Genomic DNA, 23689 nt, shown 5'->3' with positions numbered 1-23689 from the left:
ACACACACACACATACATGATATGCTTACTTCTGTTAGTGTATGTATGTGTGTGCAATGCTATGAATTTCAATTTGGTTTGGATAACAGCTGTACCTCCCTTTCTCTCTCTCCCTCCATCTCTTCTCTCTTTCTTTCATCACTCTATCCTCCTTCTTCTTCCCACCATGCTATTCTCAATGAAAGTTAAATATAGCCAAAATCTAAACCAGGCCATCTTCTACTATTACAACCACCTTTCCACTCAAATAGGTCACCACAAGATTCTCTCTTGTCTTTCTCTGCTTGTATTGAAACACCATTCAACGACTTTGTTGTTTGCTTGTTACATGATATGCTCAATTGTGATGGTGGTGGTGGCAATGGTGATGATGGTTGTATTGTACTAAGAACAAATAGTTAAGTATCAGCTAATATTTACACAATGTTGTGGTGCAACCAAAATAGCTATTCAATCGATTAAAAATTACAGCCAAATCGAAAAGTAGTCATTAGTTGTTAAGACAATTCTCGTTAGTGAGTGTCATTGGTGGCAGGGGCGGAGACAGGATGCACTTTGTAGTTTTGTTGGGGACCAACATCACCTCATTCCTTAGAACTTCATTGTTGCTGTTGTTTTACCATTTATCTTGGCGAAATACACTGCTTTTGTTTCTCTTAAGTTTGTAAAATACTGAAGAATTTAGGAAAATTACTTTGTCATTATTAAGCTGCTTGCTGCTTCATGCTCTTGCTTGATAGGGCTGGGGTCATCCTAGGTTAGTGGTCCCAGAGACGTCATGTGTAGACTCAACCAGGTCCACCAGTGCTTTCTATCGCTGGTGGTCCCATGCCAGCCCCTCTGCATCCTATCTGATTTCCCTCGTGGATCTGGCCTTGTCGTAGCAAAGGAGCTTGCATGTTCCATAGATCTGAGAGACCGTTAGTGTCTGGAGCTTTGCTCCTGGTAGGGCCACCCAAGGCAAGCTGGTCTCCCGGGGATGTTCCAGACTGACAGTGACCACAGTGTGTCAGCTCTCTGCCAAGGTGGTAGCCCCATCATCCAACTGAATTGTGGGGGACCAACAACTTGCCCAGAAGAAACCAGACTTATTAAGCTGGCACCTGCAATATAAATTAACATGAAGTTTTGATTGAAGATTTTGATTTAGTTCAGTCATAAATCAGGAAGTTTGTATCATTGGACCAGAGTAGTCTGAGAGGGCTTGGTATCAAAAGGGTTAATGTCCTTTCCGCCCCACCCTTTTCCTTGCTTGCATGGGCTAGATGAATTTTTTTGAGGCCAATTTTGGCTGACTTTTCCCTGATTGGATGCCTTTCCTCTCACCAACCCATACCTATTTCCCAGCTAATTAATATTTCCTCATGACCAGACATGGCTTGTTGGGCAATGATACTCATTTACAGCCATAATCGTTGTTCTTGTTAATGGTAATGATGATGATGTTCCTTTATTGTTTTACTTGTTTCAGTCATTGGACTGTGACCATGCTGGGGCACTGCATTGACGGATTTAATCAAACAAATGGATCCTCCAGGACTTATTTTTTAAAGTCTGGTACTAATTCTGTTGACTTCGTTTTTCCACCCTGTTCAGTTACAAGGCGCAAACAAAGCAACATCACCTATCAAGCAGCAAGATCTAAACATGATGCAAACACTCATACACACATTCTCACTCACTCACACACATACTCTCACGCATACACACTCTCACTCTCACACACTCTCTCTCTCTCTCTCTCTTCCTCCCTCTCTTCCTCCCCCTCTCTCTCTTCCTCCCCTTCTCTCTTCCTCCCCCTTCTCTCTTCATCCCCCTCTCTTTCTCCCCCCCTCTCACGCACACATATACAACAGGCTTCCACATAGTTTCTGTCTGCCAAATTCTGCCTGCCAGAAGGCATTTGTTGACACAAGGCTATATTTAGATGCCACTTGCACAAGATGCCACTTGCACAAGATACCACACAGTGGGACTGAACCTTAAACAATGTAGTTGGTAAGCAAACTTCTTAACCACACAGCCTTGCTAGCTCCTTAGCATACCCCCATCCCGCAGAAAAAAACTTGTAGGACAATTTTCAGCTCATATGATATTTCATAAAGTGAAATGAAACTGGATCTGGTTTCATTAGGCATCTTGAGTGGTGAAGGGTTATCACCACCACCACCACCACCATCATCATCATTTAGTGTCCATTTTCTATGCTGGCATGGATTGGATGGTTTAACAGGAGCTGGCCAACTAAAGTGCTGCCCAAGCTCCATGTCTGTTTTCACATGCTTTCTATAGTTTGATGCCCTTCCTGATACCAACCACTTTACAGAGTGTACTGGGTGCTTTTACACAACACTGGCACGGTTGCATTTATGTGGCACAAGCACCCATGAGTTCACAAGGTTAGGAACTCTCAGCCGGAGAGGGATGCAAGGGACACGTCAGTATGCAAGGACAACCATGATTTTACTTGGCTTGACATATCTTCCCAAGTACAGCAAACCACCAGAAGTCTTTGTCTCCTGCCATTCCCTCTGTGAGGTCCAACTTCTGAAGATCCTTTCTCACTACTTTGTCCCACGTCTTCCTGGGTCTGACCAGGAGAGGACCAAATGAAAAGCAAAGATGATAGACCAGCTCTCGATAGGGCATGTCTCTGGTTATTAAAGTTAGTCTTATCTGCTGCTGGAGTTAGTTACTAGATTGATATGATTGTCAGGTGGAAGTATTGTACAGTTGTCTGAATGGAAGGGACACTTGAATAAACTAGAACATCTTACCTACTTTAGGTTGAAACTGAATTGCTTTTAATCAGTAAGTTCATTTATTGCTAAGAGCCATCATGTGAGGTCACAAGATGCACTCACTGTTTGCTGATGCACAAATATAGTGTGAGACAAACAGGAAAACTTCCTGTGCTGAAGACAGATGTTACCACATTTCATGGTGCATATGTTTCCTATATCTGATTTCTGACTAAACTTGGTCAAGCATCTGTCTAAAAATACATGTCAGGTACAAAAACAAAAATAAATTCAATACAAATACAGCTTTCAGCTGTGACCATTCCACCGCTTAATGCTTAATCTTAATCCTTAACTCTAAACCCACTCCTAACCCCTAACCTTAATCCAGCTCTAACCCCTAACTGTAATCCAGCCTTAGCCTTAAGTTCAACCCTAAACCCTAGTCATAAACCCAGTACTACCCTAACTCTTAACCAAGTCCTAACCCTAAACCCAGCACTAACCCTAGACCTTAGCTGTAACCCTAAAGTCTGATTCTTGACCTTTAAGCCTTAATCAATTCTTTGTTACAAGTTCTACTAAATTAGGCGTTTGTTTCCAAGCTAATTAATATTTCGTCATGGCCAGGCATGAGTGACAAAGAATATCATTTGCACAATGACAGAGAGATTGGAATGGGAGTCAGCCAAGATCGGACTCCACATAAGTGCAAGCAAGATGAAGATCATGAGGATTGGATATGTTGATGGGAACAACAATGGCATCCCCTTGATGATTGGACAACACCAAATTGAAGAAGTTCATGTGTTCACCTATTTGGGCAGCGTCGTGGCCAGCGTCGTGGCCAGCGACAGGGACACCGAACGCGACGTTGCCTGCTGGATTGGGAAGGCCTCGGTTGTCTTTTAAAGATTCAAACTTGTCTGGGCAGGCAAGGCGATCTCTTCAACAGCATCATCATACCATCAGCAATATACATGGTGGATTGTCATACTATCAGCAATACACTTGATACATAGAAGACATCAGCAAAGATCATGTGAAGCCTCAATGTATTTCAGCTCCAATGCCTCCAGCAGATACTGCAAATATCATACCAGGACCACATCACCAACGATGAGATATATCACTGAACTGATAGCCGTCCACTCTATGACATTGTCATTGCGATTCACAGGCCATGTCCTCCATGCATTGTCACAGCATGCGAAAACTGCCATTCTGTGGAAGTCACCGCATGGCAAGAGAAAACAAGGGCGACCAAAAGCAACTTGGTGCTACACCTTCATCGATGACCTCAAAGCCATTGACATTTCATGGGATGAAGCTGAAATTGCCACATGGCACAGGAGGACCTAAGACTAAGAAAATAAGTTAGTGCTTCTTTCTTAGATGTGAACATGGAAAAGAAACACACATGGTTTTTATCAAGATTAAAGGGCAAAGTGTGACAAGGATTTATGGGAAGGGACATCATGTGAATTTGTAAATGTTGTCAGGTTCTGTGGCAGATATGTATTGTAATTTCTTGGATTGGCGTGTGGTCTTTAGAAATGAGACATCAACATTGTTTAGTTGTCGTTCTGTGACCGCTTGCAAACACATTGCTGCTGTTTACACAGATAAAACCTGTTAACAACAGTAACAACAGTGTGTAGTACAGGACAGAATGTGAGCTTTTGCTTTATTATTACTCATCTCCCGGATATGAAGAAAAAACTTAGTTTCTGTAAAGTAATTTGTCTGTTTACTTCCTGTATGATGTCTTTTTGTGTGTGTGTGTGTGTGTGTGTGTGTGTGTGTGTGTGTGTGTGTGTGTGTGTGTGTGTGTGTGTGTGTGTGTGTGTGTGTGTGTGTGTGTGTGTGTGTGTGTGTGTGTGTGTGTGTGTGTGTGTGTGTGTGTGTGTGTGTGTGTGTGTGTGTGTGTGTGTGTGTGTGTGAGAGAGAGAGAGCGAGCATGTTGATGTAAACATGTGTTTTCCTGTCTATGAATATATATTTGTTTAATATTGCCATGCCACAGAATGTTTGTGTATACATATGTATGAGTGTATACACAACTGTATGAATATTGTCATATCATTGGATATTTATATATATATGTATATGTATATATATATATATATATATATGAATGTATATACAGTTGTGTTCAAAAGCATTAATCAACAAACAATTGTTTTCTTGAACTGGTCTCAGTTATGTGTGTGCTCATCAATACAAGTTTATGTATGTATGAATATATATACATACATAGACAAATCAAAAATAAAGACAAAAACAGGAAAAGCAACAAAAGTCAAAAGGACATACACAGTGAATGTATTGGGTTGACGTTCAGAGAAAGTTGGATAAAAGGAGTGGTGGTGGTAGAGGGGGAGATATTTTGAGCATGGCTATTTGCCAGAAAGAGGAAAATGTCCAAAGAGAAAGAAAAGAAAGTCTGAGAAAAAAAAAACACATGTCATTACATGACTGATCTTATTTATTTATTTCAGTCATTTTATTGTGGCCATACTGGGGCACTGCCTTGAAGAAATTTTAGTCAAATGAATTGACCCCAGTACTTATTATTTTTCTTTTTAGCCTAGTATTTATTCTGTCAGTCTATTTGGCCAAACTGCTAAGCTACTTGGATGTAAACACACCAACACTGCTTGTCAAGTGGTGGAGAGGGACAAACACACACATATACGACAGGCTTCTTTCAGTTTCCGTCTAGCAAATCCACTCGCGAGGCTTTGGTTGGCCTGAGGTTTTAGTAAAAGACACCTTGCTCAAGGTGCCACAAGATTCTGTCTTTTGTCTTCTTCTGCCTTTGTTGAAATATCATTCAACCACTTTGCTATTTGCTCGTTATATGATCTGCTGGATTGTGATGCTGGTGATAGTGGTGGTGGTGGTGGAGTGGCAATGGTGGTGATGGTTGTAGTGTACTAAGAACAAATAGTTAAGTATTAGCTAATATTTACACAATGTAGAATGCAACCAAAATAAATATTCAATCGATTAAAAATTACAGCCAAATTGAAAAGTAAACACTGGTTGTCAAGTGGTGGTTAAGAGACAAATACACACACACACACACACAACATGCTTCTTTCAGTTTCTGTCTAGCAAATCCACTCATGAGGCTTTGGTTGGCCTGAGGTTTTAGTAAAAGACACTTGCCCAAGGTGCCATGCATTGAATATGAACCTGGTATTTTATGGTTGAGAAGCAAAATTCTGACCACACAGCCATGCATGCACTATATATATTTAAAAGTGTCCAAGCATGTTCTCAGCCTCTGGCTGAAACTGGTAAAAGGAAAAATATGTATACACATAATATATATAAGTATATGTATAAATATGTGTGGTGACATGTTAAAGGCACCCAGCACACTCTGTAAAGTGGTTGGCATTAGGAAGGGTATCCAACTATAGAAACCAAGCCAAAACAGATTGGAGCCTGGTGCAGCTCTCCAACTTACCAGTTCCAGCCAAACCATCTAACCCATGCCCACATGGAAAATGGATGCTAAGTGATGATGATGCAGAATGTTTAGGCTAAATTTGACAGCTTACATAAAAGGAAAAGAAAACATAATATCCATTCCAAAAATAAAAGTATTTTAAAAAAACAAACAAAAAAATCAACTAGATTATGGCTGGGAGATAATAGTTTATTCAAAAATTAACCGTCTTCAGCTTCCACTATGGCCTCAAGTTGACTCAGGAACCTGGCGTATGTGTTCCTCACTATGATCTTGGGAAGATCTTCGAACATCTTGATCTTGGCCACCAGCTTGATTTTGGTGTTGCAAGCAGAGTGGTTGGTGTCTTTCTCAACCACACCCCACACATAGTAAGTAAACCATTGGATCACAGTCAGGTGAATTAAAAGGCCAGAGATTGGGGCTGGTGAAATTGTAGAAATTCTCCAACAACCACTTCCAAATCTTTCCAGAGATTTGGCAAGGAACCAAATCCTGCTGCCTTGCATATGACCTTCCAGCAACAACTCTCTCCAGCTAGGGATTGGCCACAGTCTAGCAGCTTCACATAGCCACCTGAATTGAGACTAAGGCCCTGTTCACCAGTTGTTGCACAAATTCCAGCATGTGGGCACAGTCAAGTTGCCTGCTGTACCCCTTCCCACTGGCCATGTCTTCATAGTCTCCATTGCAGCTGCCCATTTCATGTTTTACAGCCTTTGTAGTGGTCGCAGAGCTCTGAGTAACAGTCATGATACAGGTAGCTCTTTTCCAATATCCAGTGTAAGGTATAGACAGGCTTAACTGTATGGGTAAGAAGCGTGCTTCCCAACCATGTGGTCTTGGGTTCAATTCCACTGTGCAGCACCATGGGCAAGTGTCTTTTACTATCACCCCAGGTCAACAAAACCTTATGAGTGGATTTGGTAAACTGAAACAAGCCTATCGTGTTTGAGTGTGTGTACTAAATGTGCACCTTTGCTTCTCTAGCCTCACTTGATGGTTGTAAATGAGCTTTATCGTCATACAAGAAATATTGTTTGTTTGCAGACTTTTGTGAAAAGCATGTTTGGCCATGAGGAAATTTTACCTTACTTGGAAACAGTTGAGTGTTGGTGACAAGAAGAGCATCTAACCATATAAAATCTACCTCAATGGATTGTTTGACCCATACAAGCATGTTAAATGATGATGATGATATAAATCTTGAGGTTAGATGCAATTTGAATGTATTTTGAGAGTGAATGCTAGTTTACGGGTTATTTGGGATTAGTCTTAGTCAAATCTTTCCCTATAATCAGAAAATATTTTGAGAACCCCCTTCTATATATGATGAGCTCTGATAGTAAACAGGTGGTAGTAGAGGTTAATGTAGTGAGTGATTAACAAATCAGGAGGGTACAGATGATGGAAAATACCAGCATGAAGAAGGGTAAGGTGGGAGATACAAGAGTGGCTCAAGAAGGAGAATAGAGCAGAAAGTATGTGCAATTGTAGGAGCAGTGTAGAGAGAGATATAGTGATACATAAGGGGCTACATTAATGATTTTGACTCTATACACTGTGGTAAAATAGAAAAAATACTACTGGCCTGTGGTATCCCTGGAGAAACAACAGCTGCAATTATTGTTCTATAACAACTCTAAATCAATGGTAAGGTCCCCAGATGGAGATACAAGTTTCTTTCCTATCAGAGCCGCAGTACTTCAGCGGGACATATTGATACCTTTTCTTTTTGTGATCATTCTGGATTATCTCCTCAGAGCATTACTTGACTATCTAAACAGCCTTGGTTTCACACTCATGAAAGGAAGATCAATTGGACATCCAAATCTAAAAATAAATAATGTAGACTATGCTAATGATTTAGCCTTGGTCTTTGACATCATATCAACCTCCACCTAATTACTTCATAGTCTAGAATTAGCTGCACGTAATGTTGGACTACTTGTTAATCCTAGTAAAACCAAATTCCTTGCTCACAATTACCAGCACAAGCGGAGATCCCATAAATCAAATTGATGATTTCACATACCTTGGTTCTGAGATAAACTCAACTGAAAAGTATATATAATATTATAGACACGGATGGGGCTGTGTGATAAGAAGCTTGCTTCCCAACTACACCGTTCCAAGTTCAGTCCCATTGCAAGACACCGTGGGCAAGTGTCTTTTAATATAGCCTCAGTTCAACCAAAGCCATGTGAGTGGATTTGGTGGATGAAAACTGAAAGAAGCCCACTGTGTATATATATATATATATATATATATATATATATATACACACACATATAAATTAGCAGATATGTTAACCTTGTATACCTATGTGTGTGTATCTTTGTCTCTGTTTCTCCCCCAGTACTTTTTAACAACCAGTGTTGGTATGTTTACATCCCTGTGACTTAGCAGTTCAGCAAAAGAGAATGATAGAATAAGTATCAAGCTTAACAAAAAAATTAGTACTGAGGTCGTCGATTAAAAATTCTTCAAGTTGGTGCCCTAGCATGGCCACAGTCGAATAAATGAACAAGTCAAAAATAAAACATCACACACACATATACAATATATTGTGTGTGTATAATGCACATATATACAGCTGTTATGCCATCTATATATATATACATACATACTGTGTACATTTAAACACATGAGAGATGTCCATAATAGGACATCGAATCCGCTAGAAGGAGCAGTCAAACTCCAAACCACAATTAGGGATAATTTCGAAAGGGAATGAAAAATAAAAACATTTACCTTTTATTTCCTGAACCAAGGTCTCAAGCTATTTTCAGCAAAATAAAATAATTTGCTAGGCCAGCTATCATCAGCGGGAAAGCCAAAGTTAACACATAAATACAAGGCAATACATAGAAACATGCCTCGTGCTTATGTGTTATAATTTTTCATATCTACCATGCATGTGCAGTTTTCTTATCGGCAGCAAATACAAAAAAATGCCCATTTTCTTCCAGAAATTAGCCAAAAAATCATTATATATATATAAAAAAAAATCATTATATATCAAAATAAGCAATAAGGATATCCTTGTTTATTTTGATTTTAATCACCTTCCTTTGAAATTGTATGGATAATACCATGCTAAATTCTGGTGCCTCAACTTAAGTACCATATTCATTTGAATCTATATATATATATATATGTATATATATATATATATTACAATTTATAAGAGGAATGACCACTAAAGTGGATTCCTATATGCTAGAGATAGACATCAAATCGCCTTACCACAGAGTGTGTTCTTTATAAGAGTGGTCATTCCTCTTATAAATTGTAATATAATTTTTAAATCTTCGGATTTTTTTTTAATATGCTACACCACTGGTTTAAATTGATGTTAATTGATTGATATCAATTTCTACCCTCATTATTTATATATACATATATATATATATATATATATATATATATATATATATATACCGAAGTAAGCACATGAATGTGCAACAAGGTGGAAAAAAGAGTACTCAAATACCAGAGGTAGAGTAATATACTTTATTTAAAAGCAGCAGAAATATAAAAACTGTTTATATATTGTTATATTTCTGCTGCTAGAGAAACATACGCACAAATCCACCATTGGATCAAGGCTCACTTTCCCTACTGGGCCGAGTGAAACGGAACACTCGTCACAGTTTTATACTGCTGTGAACGTTTAGAGCCATGAAACTAAACCAGCCAATGGTGAAGTCTGCTTTTTCAGATGTAAATATGTCTGTCTGTGTGTAGAGATGATGATAACTGGAGTTAAACATTGAAGTGCTTTTGTCATGGACACAAACGACGTCAGTAACAGGATACGAAGTGGGTGTCTCTGTATGTATGTGGGGGAGGATGAGAGAGAGAGAGAGAGAGAGAGACGTGAGTTTGTTAAGTTTTGTGTGGAAAGGCGATGTGTGTGTGTGATTCAACATTGACATGAAACATTTGTTTCTCTACGGACGTGTCACACACACACACACACGAATTGGTCGCAACGTGAGAGACAAGGGACATAACTCTTATTTTCTTTTCTTGCTTTTTCCATTTAAAAGTTGAAATGGGAAAGACTGGACGAAGAACAACTGACTTGTCTTGTCACATGTCTAGATTAGAAAGAAGAGCGGGTGGGGTATGTATATGTGAGGTTGGTGGCGTCTTGGGAAGCCAGGTTTGTTATTTTTCTATTTACTCACGAAGAAAGGCACTGGTGGTGCTGGCGGCTGCCGTATTCGGTGATGGTGGTGGTGGTTTGAAGGTGAATAGTCACGCCATCCGGGGTGAAAAAGTCAAGGAGAGGCGAAAAACGTGTTTTTCAGACTTGCCAACTGTCATATAAACTGGGAGGTGACAGAAGAGGCAATGAGTGGGGAGGAGTGGGGAGGGGGGAAAGAGAAAGGCACGATGATTTTGTGTGTGCGTGTATGTAAAAGGAGTTCAGCTGTTGTGACACTGTTTTGTATACACGAGGAAATGATTACCCAGATGTTGCGATAGAGCGAGGTTTGCTTTTGCAGAAGTAAGTCATGATGGTGATAAAATAGTACGCTTTATTAACTCTTGTTAACCTAGTTCCTCTTTGATAACGTCTATATATCTAGACCAGCCAGCCAGTCAGGAGGAGGAGGAAGAGGAAAAAGATTTATATCGTAGATATATAGATATATGGTGAAGTGTGTGTCTATCTAGGTTTAGTGGGGATAGTAATTAACGAAGAATTTGATGCTAATCAGTGTTAAAAGTAGGAAGAATAAAATATAGATGTGAATAGATCATATAACATTCCAAACTGCAGTATAAGAAATTGGTTGATCTTTTAGAGAGCGAGAGAGAGAGAGAGAGAGAAACAGACAGGCAGACAGATCATCTCCATGTGTAAGCTGTGATACATATTTAAGAGGGCTATTATTTAATACCAGGTCAGTCCTGATTGAGTTGAACTATAATCAAAAGCTCTGATTGTCTCATCGTTTTGAGAATGATTTAAATGTCTACATTGTGTAATGTTTCCTTTTCTTATGTAAAATAGTAGTGTGTGAATTGAGGGAGATTTAACTATTATTTCTAACATGTTGAACAACTACATAGAGATTCCTTTAAAGGGTTATTTTACTATTTGTGACAACTAGTCCTCAGCAAACAAGTTTCTCATAAACATCCAGTTCTAAATTTGTCTGTAATTCTAAAAAAGAAATTTGCTGAAGACTCAGATTTGACAGAAACCCTTTCATATGCCAAAATCACTATTTTTAATGTCTGGAACAAGTCTTTCAACCACATTCGATGTTTTTATTGCACACTTGACAGGATTGCATCGAACCTTGTTAAAAGTCTTGTTAAGTTGACAAAGACATCTATGGCACCATCTTTATCCTTTCTCTTTTACTTGTTTCAGTCATTAGACTGCAGCTGTACTGGGATGCCACCTTGGGGAATTCTAGTTGAACTAATCAATCCCAGTACTTATTTTCTTTTTAAGCCTGGTATTTATTTTATTGGTCTCTTTTGCCACACTGCTAAGTTACAGGGATGTAAACACAGCAACACTGATCGTCAAGCAGTATTGGGAGACAAACTCAGACACAAAGACACACACACATATACACAATGAGCTTCTTTCAGTTTCTATCTACCAAATCCACTCACAAGACTTTAGTTAGCTCAAGGCTATAGTAGAAGGCACTTCTCCAAAGTGTCATGCAGTGGAACTGAACCCAGAACCATGTGGTTGAGAAGCAACCTTCTTACCACACAACCACGCCATGTTCTATAGAACGAATTTTCTTTTTATCCAACCAAATCTTGTGTTGCTCCACAATGTTCTTTCTTCTCTCTTCATTGGTTCTTTTGCTTGTGGCATCTATAATTTCTTTATTCCAGTCTATCTTGGCAGTTATTTATCAGTGGGTAATATCTTCCCTGCAGATATCTAACCTCTCTGTGTACTCCAAATAGGAGCACACTGTAAGTAAGTACTCTTGGAATTTCTTGTTTGATAGCATATCAAAGAATGAACATAGCTGAGGGATGAGGGCCTCAGACACAACCACCTAACCTCACCATATATTACAGTCTCATGTTATAGTCATGCAATCCAATCTTTGTTGTCCCGGAACCTATTTTCTATTCACCACAGCACCAGAAGATGCAGACAGAAATTCTAAACTTTGATAACACTGTGTAACACAATTTTTGTCATATGCATATACACACATACATACACATGCATACACACGTACACACATTCACACATATACATACTTATATACACATACAAACATGCACACATACACTTACACATATATACACATGCATATACGTATACAATGGGCTTTCAATTTTTGTCGACCAAATCCACTCTTGATGTTTGGGCCAGCCTAGAACTATAGCGGATACTTGCCTAAGGAAGGTGCTATACAGTGGGATTGAACCCAAAACCATGTGGTTGGGAAACATACAAAATGTGGATCACTTAGAGATGGTTTGTCATTTCATGATTCTGAAATAGTGTTTACAAATATTCAGTGCTTATGTTAAAATTGTGACTCAACATATAAATATTAATAGTTGATATTTTTGTGTAGGTGGAATGGTTTAATTCCTGTGAATCTGGGAGATATCTTGTAATGTTTTGGATATTATTAGAGAGAATTTTAGTTGAGTTGATTTAAAATGCTTAGTATAGATTTATTCCTAATTTGGGTGAAAGAGAACATGACAAACCGTGAGTTGTGTAACTGGTTTCAGATTTTGGTTGGTAATTAGTAGATATGTAGCCTGATTCTAGTAAGCCACACTCCTACACGATATATGCACGCGCACACACATACATACAATAAACATATCATATATATATACATACATACACACACATACATATGCACATATTGTGTACTAATTATCCCATGCCAACAACATAAGTGACTCTCTCAGAGGGATATAAAAACTGAAATATTAGATTCTCTACTTGCTGCTATTAAACTTAATGAGTTCTCCTGTTACACTAATTAGTAAACAGTTTGACAATCATGTAGATCAGTGGTTATCAACCTTTTGTAACCTAGTGCCCTTCCCCTTCACCAAATGGTGGTTTACTAATGATCCCTCCCTAGATTTTGATAAAAAAAAAATGGGAAACATTATTTTAAGCAAAAATGCTGTTAATTTTGTTTAGGGGTTTATTGATTTTATTACCCAAGTTTTCTAACACTAATCTATCCAGTATGTACCTCTTTTTAGATATTTGCAAGGATTAGTGCCTTCTTTGGTCAATTTGTGTTGAGATTACTAAAAAAAAAAAAGAAGGTGATCACTTACTACACCAAGATTTGATATAACTTTACTATTTCTTTTATAATGAAATTACATATAACATTAGTGCATTATCAGCCATATTTTCTGCTCACTGATAGCACAATGTCTATAACATAAGTATTCTAATCTTGACTATGATGATTTTAAAAATGTGTTTAAAAAGATTAAGTATTGAACCTGCTTCAACCCTTTAGCATTCAGATTACTCAGTCAAATGAAATATTTATTTATTCAACTTGTTTTGAATTAATTATGCATTGTCTTGTAGCTTTGAGATCGTTTATTTTTAGAATGACATTTGTCGGGTAGGTGTGAGAAGCTTGATCTGATCAGTTTGAACATAAAACAATTAGAATATTTGGGTCTGATATGGCTGGTTTGAATGCTAAAGGGTTAAATATTTTCTTTCTATGAAAAATTCCACCCCCTCTGAATACCCAGCACTTCTTTGACATTGCCCCACCACCTCAGTCACACATCCTTTTTTTGTAAGGTTATTGTTCCCCACAGGTATGCTACCAATCAGGAGAAGAATCACTGATATAGAAGAAAGATAGCTGAGTAGAACAATAAATTATTAAAATGTTATTCTATGTTCAAACCTATTGCATGTTTTGGGAATGTATACGATTATGTTTTGTTGGGTCTCTAGTCTAAGCAGTGGATTCTACATTGCTTTTGTCGACTTAGAGATATGGAATAGTGGTGCAAAATTCTTCCAGGTGTTGTCCCAAGGGGCTTTCTCAGGATTTGTGCTTCAAAAAAAAAATTTCAGTAAGACCATAAAAATAATTATTAATATTTCACCCACTAGGTATATATTTGGCAGAATTCTGGTTTAAGCATCCCATATAATCCCTCATAAAATTTTTGAAGCCATCACCCCCATAAATCCTAAAAGTTTCACTCTTTCTCAAATTTTTTTGTTTTTAATCAGTGTTTAAAATTTGGACAGTCTGAATATTTTGCTTAAATCCCAGCAATGGACCACCCTTCGGTGCATCATCATTCCTTTAAATGTGTTTATGGGGAGAAAAATATTGAAAAACATCAATACATGTCAGAGTGACAAAGAAATGAAGAAGGTATCATGTGGTCATGAGACGTACTAAAAATAACACCCGAATCGCTCTGAAATCACACACGGAAAACATTTTTTTTTTTTCATAATTGTATAAATTCCCAAATGTAGAACACAAATTTGCAAAAATTTTCTGAAAATTCTAAAAAAATATATAAGATATGGGGTGCTTAAACCAGAATTCTGCCATATTTTATTAGTCATAAAGGTAGGTGCAGCTCAGACGTTTGCTTCTCAACCACATGGTTTTTAGTCCGGTTCTGCTGTGTGGCACTTTGGGTAAGTGTCTTCTACCCTTGGATCAATGATCTAAGGAGAGCACATGGTCTTGTTTAGCAAACAAATTATTTGCTGACCTCTGTTAACTCTTCTTAAATTCATCAGTCCAGTGAGAGTAACTTTAACTAAAGAGACATGTAATAAGGTTGAAACTCTGCTTTGATGAATCATGTGTCATGAATATACACATTATCTAAAGCATAGGTTCTCGAAGTGGATGCTACTCCCCCCCCCCCCCCGTGGGTGTTGAGATGGTCCAGGTGAGTGCTGTCTAAGGGGGTGGTAGAGAAAAAGGAGGCATTAGGAGAAAGCCAGTGGATTGGGGGACGCTGTGAATTCATGTAGTTTGTATTGTATACAAACTATATAATATTATATTAAATATCAAATGATTCGTAGTATATATAAATTAGTAAAATATTTATAGGCGCAGGAGTGGCTGTGTGGTAAGTAGCTTGCTTACCAACCACATGGTTCTGAGTTCAGTCCCACTGCGTGGCACCTTGGGCAAGTGTCTTCTGCTATAGCCTCGGGCCGACCAAAGCCTTGTGAGTGGATTTGGTAGACGGAAACTGAAAGAAGCCTGTCGTATATACCGTTTCATTTTCTTGTCTTGTTTTCCGTCCGCCACTATCCTTCACGAAAACGATTTAATTTGTGTTTTAACGCCGGTGTTTTAATGGTGGCAGCTGATGAAGGAGATGTTTCTATGTGGCTTGCCTGTTTGTTGTACCTTGTTTATCATTTTGTCCATGTTCTTTTGCCACGTCATGTACCCAGTTATGTATCTGTGTGTACATGTAGATGAAGGTATGTACATACATGTACATATATATTCATATACTCATATATTGTTTATATATATATATATATATATGTATGTGTTTGTATATGTTTGTGTCTGTGTTTGTCCCCACCAACATCGCTTAATAACCGATGGTGGTGTGTTTACGTCCCCGTAACCTAGCGGTTCGGCAAAAGAGACCGATAGAATAAGTACTAGGCTTCCAAAGAATAAGTCCTGGGATCGATTTGCTCGACTAAAGGCGGTGCTCCAGCATGGCCGCAGTCAAATGACTGAAACAAGTAAAAGAGTAAGAGTAGAGAGTATACATAAAAATAGGAGTGGAGGTGCTGAGGACCATGAGAGGGAGGTGGTGGCCTAAAAAGCTTAACCTCTGATCTAAAGGGTGAAGGCATTCTCTGTTGACAAAAAACAACAGCAATCAGATACCTTTCAATCTGTCAGAATGGATAGGAATGGCTGAGTTGTAAGAAGTTTGCTTTCCCAATCTGGGTTCTGGTTCAGTCCCACTTGGGCAAATGTTTTCTATTATAGCTTTGGGCTGACCAAAGCCTTGTAAGTGGTTTGGTAGGCAGAAACTGAAAGAAGCCTGTCGTATATATATATATACATGATGATGATGACATACAAGAATTATGGAATGGAGTAGATAAGATCAGGGCTACATATGTTTAGTAGGAGACAGAACCTCAGAAGTGGTAAATATCCAAGTGAGATGTATACCACAGGCTACTCTTCAGGCCAAGGGTATCTTGATTAAATGAAGTTTACCTTGTTGTTAGGAAGCCCATGTTAACACACGGAGGATTCACATACCCGGTAAACCTGGCTGCCTACTGTGAAATATAAAGTAATTTTTTTCAGTTTACCGTACTTAGATATGAAAAATTCCATAACTTTCTGTCCCATTAAACCACTATTATTCCTGAAAATTGTTTTTTAATATTTTCTACGGATTGCTTGAAGCTCACTCTCTTCCTATGCCTCAATCCTTGGAGCTTACATATATCTATCTATGTATCTATCTATCTATCTATCTATCTATCTATCTATCTATCTGTGGAAGCACAATGGCCCAGTGGTTATGGCAGCGGACTCGCGGTCATAGGATCGCGGTTTCAATTCCCAGACCGGGCGTTGTGAGTGTTTATTGAGCGAAAACACCTAAAGCTCCACGAGGCTCCGGCAGTGGATAGTGGTGAACCCTGCTGTACTCTTCCACCACAACTTTCTCTCACTCTTACTTCCTGTTTCTGTTGTGCCTGTAATTCAAAGGGTCAGCCTTGTCACACATTGTCACATTGATTATCCACGAGAACTACGTTAAGGGTACACGTGTCTGTGGAGTGTTCAGCCACTCGCATGCTAATTTCACGAGCAGGCTGTTCCGTTGATCGAATCAACTGGAACCCTCGACGTTGTAAGCGACAGAGTGCCAACAAATCTATCTATCTATCTATCTATTTATATATGTAAAGAATAAGGAGAAAATGGAGAGGTAATTCATGAAATATTATTTATTAATTATAAAATATGATGACATCTCTGACAGCTCTTTCGATTCAGTAATCTTTAGATAATTAATTTATGAAATTAAAATCATTATAAGATGAATCTCTTCAGAGGTGGTAAAGATATACTGATTAGAAATGCATATTGAGATAATGGATATAAACCATTAACTGATAGCATATATAGAAAAAGAGCTGATTAAAGAAGGCCTCAATCGAACACAGGAGGAGAAGGTAGTGTTTATAGAAATCGGCAAACAAATTATTTGGTGACCTTTGCTAACTCTTCTTAAATTCATCAGTCCAGTGAGAGTAACTTTAACTAAGGAGACATGTAATAAGGTTGAAACTGGTATTTCAAAGTCAATTGCATTGATGAACCATGTGTCATGAACACACATCATCTATGGATTGGTAATTAACCAGTATTTTCATTGGATTTATTATCCCTTAATAAGGTTTATAACCCTTACTTGTGTGTGTGTGTGTTTTGTGTCTTTGTACCCCACCACTGTTTGACAACTGGTGTTGGTATGTTTACAGCCTCATAACTTAGCAGTTAAGCAAAACAGACTGATACAATAAGTACCAGGTTTTAAAAATGAAAAGTACTGGGGTCAGTTCATTTGACTAAAAAATTCTTCAAGGTGGTGAACCCAGCATGGTCCCAGTCCAATGAGTGAAACAAATAAAAGATAACGTAACAAGAATGAATTGATGCATTATTATAAAGAACTGTTTTCTGATAATAAATTTATTAATTAAAAAAAAAATGTGGGAATTAACAGGTTCAGTTAGCCACAAGCCAACTTGTGTTAAATGAGAGCTTTGGATTAAGAACTACTCAGGAAGACAAGTTGTCCCCCTGACTGGTGTCTATCAACCAAATTTCATCTTGTTAGGGTGTGGGTGTCAAACAAATCTTTGAAAAGCCCCCCCCCCCCCACCCACATACACTCCAAGGCCACTGTAGCAGAAACTTTTCTAAGGTGTCATTCACTGAGCTTAAACCTAAACCCACATGGTTGTGTTTGCACTTATTAATTCCATTATCGCTTCTTGTTGAGTGAGTGAGAGTGAAATCTACCCCTGGATAGGTCATCTCTCTATCCAGGTAACATTGCAAAAATGATCCAACTGTACCCATTACGGAGTTAAATATTAATCTTGTGGATTGCTGCAACTCTCTTTCTCTTCCCCCCCTCTCTCTCTCTCTTCCCCATCCTTTCTCTCCCTCCCTCCTCCTCTCTTTCTCTCTCTCTCTCTCACACACACACATACAGAGCTGCCTGGCTGCAATTCACCAATGCTTTGTCAGTGAAACTTGCTGGCTAAAAATTGTGTGTGTGTGTGTGTGTGTATGCATGTGTGTACATGTGTGTGTGTGTGCATGTGTGTACATGTGTGTGAGTCTGTATATGCTTATATATGTGCGTGTGTTTTTATTTATGCTTACACACACTTGTGTGTGTGTGTGTGTATACGTGTATACACATTTAGTAACATACCAGGTACAGGAGGTAAGTTCCTCTGCAAACTGACTCTGCAATTAGGTTTCATTTCCTTGCTGGGGCCCCGTTCCACTTACTTTACTCTCTGTACAAGCATGGCTATCACCACATCCCTTTTTTTCCTGCTGTTAAAATGTATCTTTTATAGCCCAGCAAATAAAAATATTACAAGCAACTCTCTGTTTGCTCAACCAGGATTCTTCGTTTGTTTAAAGCCAATACACATAGCAGTGCCATGGAATCAATAGAACAGCTTTTGGTAGGCAGAACCACCATAACCCCCACTCCACCAGCTTCACTTGAACCACCACCACTCTGCCAGCTTCACTCACGTCCACCTCTGTTCTCCCCTCTCCTACCACTACCCACCATCATGATGCTTCCTGTTATTATCATTGATTCCAAGTTGACCTTGACTTGGGTAAATGGGATGTTTTCAATGTCCACAGTAGAGCACATACCAAGTGGACAAACATTACTGGAACACACACACACACAAGTTTTCTAACAAAAATGAAAGCTCACACATACATACCTGCTGCGATCATAGTTATTTAACAAGGGCTAACACACAAACATAAACACACACTCACACACAAACATTCTAACAAAAATTGTGTGTGTGTGTATGTATACGCATGCAGATATACACAATAACTACAGCAAGCATATAGTTATTTAACAAGAACACACATACATACTTGGAACACTCATAGTTATTTAACAAGAGCATACATATACAGATATACTTTCTCTCTCTCTCTCTCTCTCTCTCTCTCTCTCTCTCTCTCTCTCTCTCTCTCTCTCTCTCTCTCTCTCCTCTCTCTCTCTCTTCTCTCTCTCTCTCTCTCTCTCTCTCTCTCTCTCTCTCTCTCTCTCTCTCTCTCTCTCTCTCTCTCTCTCTCTCTCTCTCTCTCTCTCTCTCTCTCTCTCTCTCTGTCTCTCTCACACACACACAAAAGCATGTAATAAAAATGACTGCACACCCATATCTACAGTAATCAGAAAGTTATTCAGTAGACAGATGGACAAACAGACAGACAGACACAAAATTACTCATAAAATGGCAGATGTCAGGGCCTGTAGACTATTGCTAAAAGAAAAAATACCTTGTGCTATTTGATAATGTCCTCCTACAGTCTTGTTTCCTATGCCATTGGAGTTTTAACTTTCATCTTTCTGAAATAAATATCAATATATATAAGTACTAGTTTTGATGTAATTAACACTACATTGGGAATTGGTGCTCTCCATCATATATATATATATATATACTAGGTTGAGAGGAAAAAGTTTGTATGCCGTGAGTCACCATTGAACATGACATGAACTGAGTGAACACACACACCACAAAAATATATAAAAAAGCATTGTTTTAACATGGCACACAAACTTCTTCCTGAACCTAATATATATATGTGTATGTGACAACAAGAGATAGACCTCAGTATCATTGGAAATAGAGGACTGATACGGTTATGGAGACTCACATACAGAATTTCAAGTTTCTATGTCAACAATACAATGGTTGTTGTACTTCTTCAACTGTTGTAATGTTAGTTTCTGGCACCTTGGGGAAGTGTCTTCTACTATAGCCTTGGGCTGACCAAAGCCTTGTGAGTGGATTTGATAGTCAGAAGCTGAAAGAAGTCCGTCATACATACATACATACATACATCTGTGTTCAGCATGTTGAGCCGTTAATCCCTACACATATTTTATCTGTTTTTTTTTTTTGTTCCTCTTAATCCTTTTTGTCAAAGAGCATAGGCTTAAAGCGTCAAACATTTTTCCATTTTTCCTGAGCTTTAAACTAATACACCTGCTTGTTGTTCCTTCACCTGTCATCTTTTGTTTTCTGTAAACTTGAACTACATATCTGTGTGAGTCTTTGTATTCCTGTTTATCCCCCCCCCCCATCACCACTTGGCAACTGGTGTTTGTGTATTTACATCCCTGTAACTTAGTGGTTCAGCAAAAGAGACCAATAGGATGAGTGCTAGGCTCAAAAAAGCCCTGGAATCGATTTGCTCAACTAAAACATTTCAAGGTGGTGCTCCAGTAGGGCTGCAGTCAAATGAGTGAAACAAGTAAAAGAATAAAAGAATATATATACATGTGTGTGTGTATATATAAAACTAAACATATATCAAATACCATACAGCATTAATTTTTGCTTTGTTAAATAATTATCTCCAACTCTAGAGGATGTATCATAATTACCAAATAGCAATTATGACCACCTCCACAGAAGAGATAACCTCAAGAGTCAAGAATTCTCCAAAGTTGATATGTCATTGAAGAAAAGGACAAGCTTACTGTCTGCAGATAAGAGGACAGTTAGTAACCACTCGTTTCTGGCTCGATAGCCATCATCACCATGACAATTGCTTGGCCTTATCTGCAGTACCCAAGGGACCTAGACTTATACAAAAAAGAGTAGAAAACATTTATGGTCTAAACCTGTCCTTTTCCTTAAATAGCATGCTATTAAGAATTCTTGATTCTTAAGATTATCTCCCCTTTTCAAGTGAAGCTGATCTTAATTACCTTTTAGTAATTATGACGTGTCCTTTGGAGGCAGAGATAATTTTAATAAATCAAAATTTTATGTTGTATGGTGTTTGATGTACCTGTATTTGTCTATGTTGTTCAAATACATGCCACTAGCCACTCTGAGTCTTTCTCTTAGCTCATTTTTGTTTAAATTATGCAAATTACTTTGGCTACAAATTGGCAAAATGTTACCTTGTTTGGAAACAATTGCAGGTTGGCAATGGGAATGGCATCCAGCTGTAGAAAATCTGCCTCAACAAATTCCATCCATCATAGTTCTCCTGCCTTTCAGCACTATCACTTTCCTTATCATCATCAATTTTATGGTAATAAGTTTTCTGGTTAGTGCTATCCTTACCATCACTATAATCATCATCATCTACATTATAATCACTTAGTCTTCCATTAATTGTGATAAACGATAATATAATAATGTGACACATTTCCTAATTCCCCCTCCCTCTCATTGTTTTGATTTTTGTCTTTCAGACTAATCAACCAGTTGATGTCAGAAGAGCTTCTATTTGATGAGCTCCATGCTGATTGTGGAATATCTAATGCAAGTGTTTTGGAGATTAAGGTAAGCAGATATTAAAATTGCTTGAAGAAAAGATTTTTAAAAGCTTAATAAACTTCAAAAAAAAAAACCTCAAAGAAAATGTTTCTGGAACAATTCACAAAATCTCAAAAATTTTCAAAGTATCTTAAAAAAAACCACCTCTCTGTATATATTACTTGTGTGTTTTTGTGTGTGTGTGCATGTGTGTGTACGCATGCGCATACGTGCTTGTGTGAGAATGCATTCGTGTCTCATTGTCTTGACATTGCACACTACTTGTAAATAGATGTCACCGTTATACAAGTAGTATCATTCATTTGCAATGTTCCATGAAAACATGTCTGGCAACTGTGCTGTTCATGTTTGAAGGACTAAGGGGAATATTACCATGACTGAACACTATTCAATTTTTTTTCTCCGTGTTTTTCTCCTTGTCTCCGTATTCTTTCTGTTGAAGAGCGTAGCTCGAAACGTCAAAGACTTTCCGTACTCCCGAGCGTCATACTAATATATACTTTTGTTATTTACACCACCTGTCCTCGTCTGTTGTTATTATTTGTATATTCTCCCATATATATATATATATATATATATATAATCATACCTCAATAATATGTGTATTCCTCTAACTCAGGGGTTCTCAACCGTTTTTCATCTTTGAACCCCTTTGATTACTATTTTATTCTGGTGGACCTCCGTAGCTATTTGATGTTTAAAAACTAGTTTTATAGAAACTTCTTTCAAAATTCCTATTTTGTTTTCCACTCATTAACTTGTGTAGGTTGAACTGCGTAAAATGCTAGAGAAAGAAACCTAGCTGTTTCTTGCAATACATACCAATACATAAATCTAAAGCAAAATTTTTCAGAGGTCCTTAAAATACCTTTTGTGGATCCCCAATTTACTATTTTGTTGTGTGGACCCCCAAAAATCTTATATGGACCCGTTGAGAACCACTGCTCTAACTCATGCTGACATGGAAAAATGTATGAACAAAAGAGGGGAGATAACATGGTGAGAGTATTGGTTAAGTATTATCTTTTTTTTCTCTCTCTCTCTCTTTCTCACCTCTTCATCCCCGCACCTATGGAAACAGATATAATATTTCTATTTATTTTGTTGTTCAGGACAAGAGGAGTGCTTCAAAGAATCTTGCTTCTCAACTCGAGGCACGACTACTTCTTTTGAAGTTCCTGGCTACCAAAGACAAAGAATTACTGGATCCAATTTGCTATGGTAAGATAGAAAATTGCTGGTAACTTAGAAAAATTCAAACCTTATTGATGTTTTTCAGTGTTAATGATGGAGTTTTTTTTATTTAATCTTTTACTCTCTTTCCTACCTTCCCTCTAGTTCATATTTACCATCACTTCTCTCCCTCATCCAACACTTGTTTATCATTCAGTACAGTGCTCCCCCCACTCTTACCCCATCTCTAACTACCCCTCACTCTTCTATAATGTAAGAAGCCATGCATCTCTTTTACTGCAAGAAACCCCTTTCAGCCCCTTCTTTCAAACTTCAACTTCTCATTGCCTTGCATAGAGCCACCCACTCAGTTGAAGGTGATCTTAATCTTGTATGCTGCATAGTGATCCCACTTATGCTGGTGCCATGACAAAAGCTCTCATCTCACTCTGGTAAAGTGGTCGGTGTTAGGAAAAACTTCCAGCTGCAGAAATCATGTCATTGGAGCAGACATTAGAGCTTGATGCAATGCTCTGACCCTGTCAGACCCTGTCAAACTAACCTACTTATGTCAGCTTAATACATGTTACACTAAATGGTAATGATGATGATGATGAGTCAGATGGGAAGTTGGTGTCGATGACCCTTTATAGGGTCTTTGAG

The 23689-nt window shown here is 38.2% G+C and overlaps 1 protein-coding gene across 7 annotated transcripts in view; it reads left to right on the top strand.

Moving 5' to 3' along the window:
• LOC106868412 (uncharacterized) overlaps positions 1-23689 on the top strand; it is a 148342-nt gene that overhangs the window by 110231 nt on the left and 14422 nt on the right. For 3 of the 7 annotated variants that reach the window (XM_089347085.1, XM_089347083.1, XM_014913650.3), the window contains 2 exons: positions 21769-21859; positions 22966-23074. In XM_089347085.1, the coding sequence (XP_089203211.1) occupies positions 21785-21859; positions 22966-23074 (184 nt within the window). In that variant the 5' untranslated portion in view covers positions 21769-21784. Of the gene's footprint in view, positions 1-10265; positions 10394-10595; positions 10742-10873; positions 12191-21768; positions 21860-22965; positions 23075-23689 lie in introns of those variants that run through there. The other 4 variants (XM_014913651.3, XM_052978381.2, XM_089347084.1 and 1 more) reach the window with 4 other exon arrangements.

This window comes from Octopus bimaculoides, chromosome 2, assembly GCF_046866305.1.
Source record: "Octopus bimaculoides isolate indiv1 chromosome 2, ASM4686630v1, whole genome shotgun sequence".
NCBI classification, from domain to species: Eukaryota; Metazoa; Mollusca; class Cephalopoda; order Octopoda; family Octopodidae; genus Octopus; species Octopus bimaculoides.
Note: the sequence above shows the minus strand (reverse complement) of the source record. Positions and strands in the feature narration are given on the sequence as shown.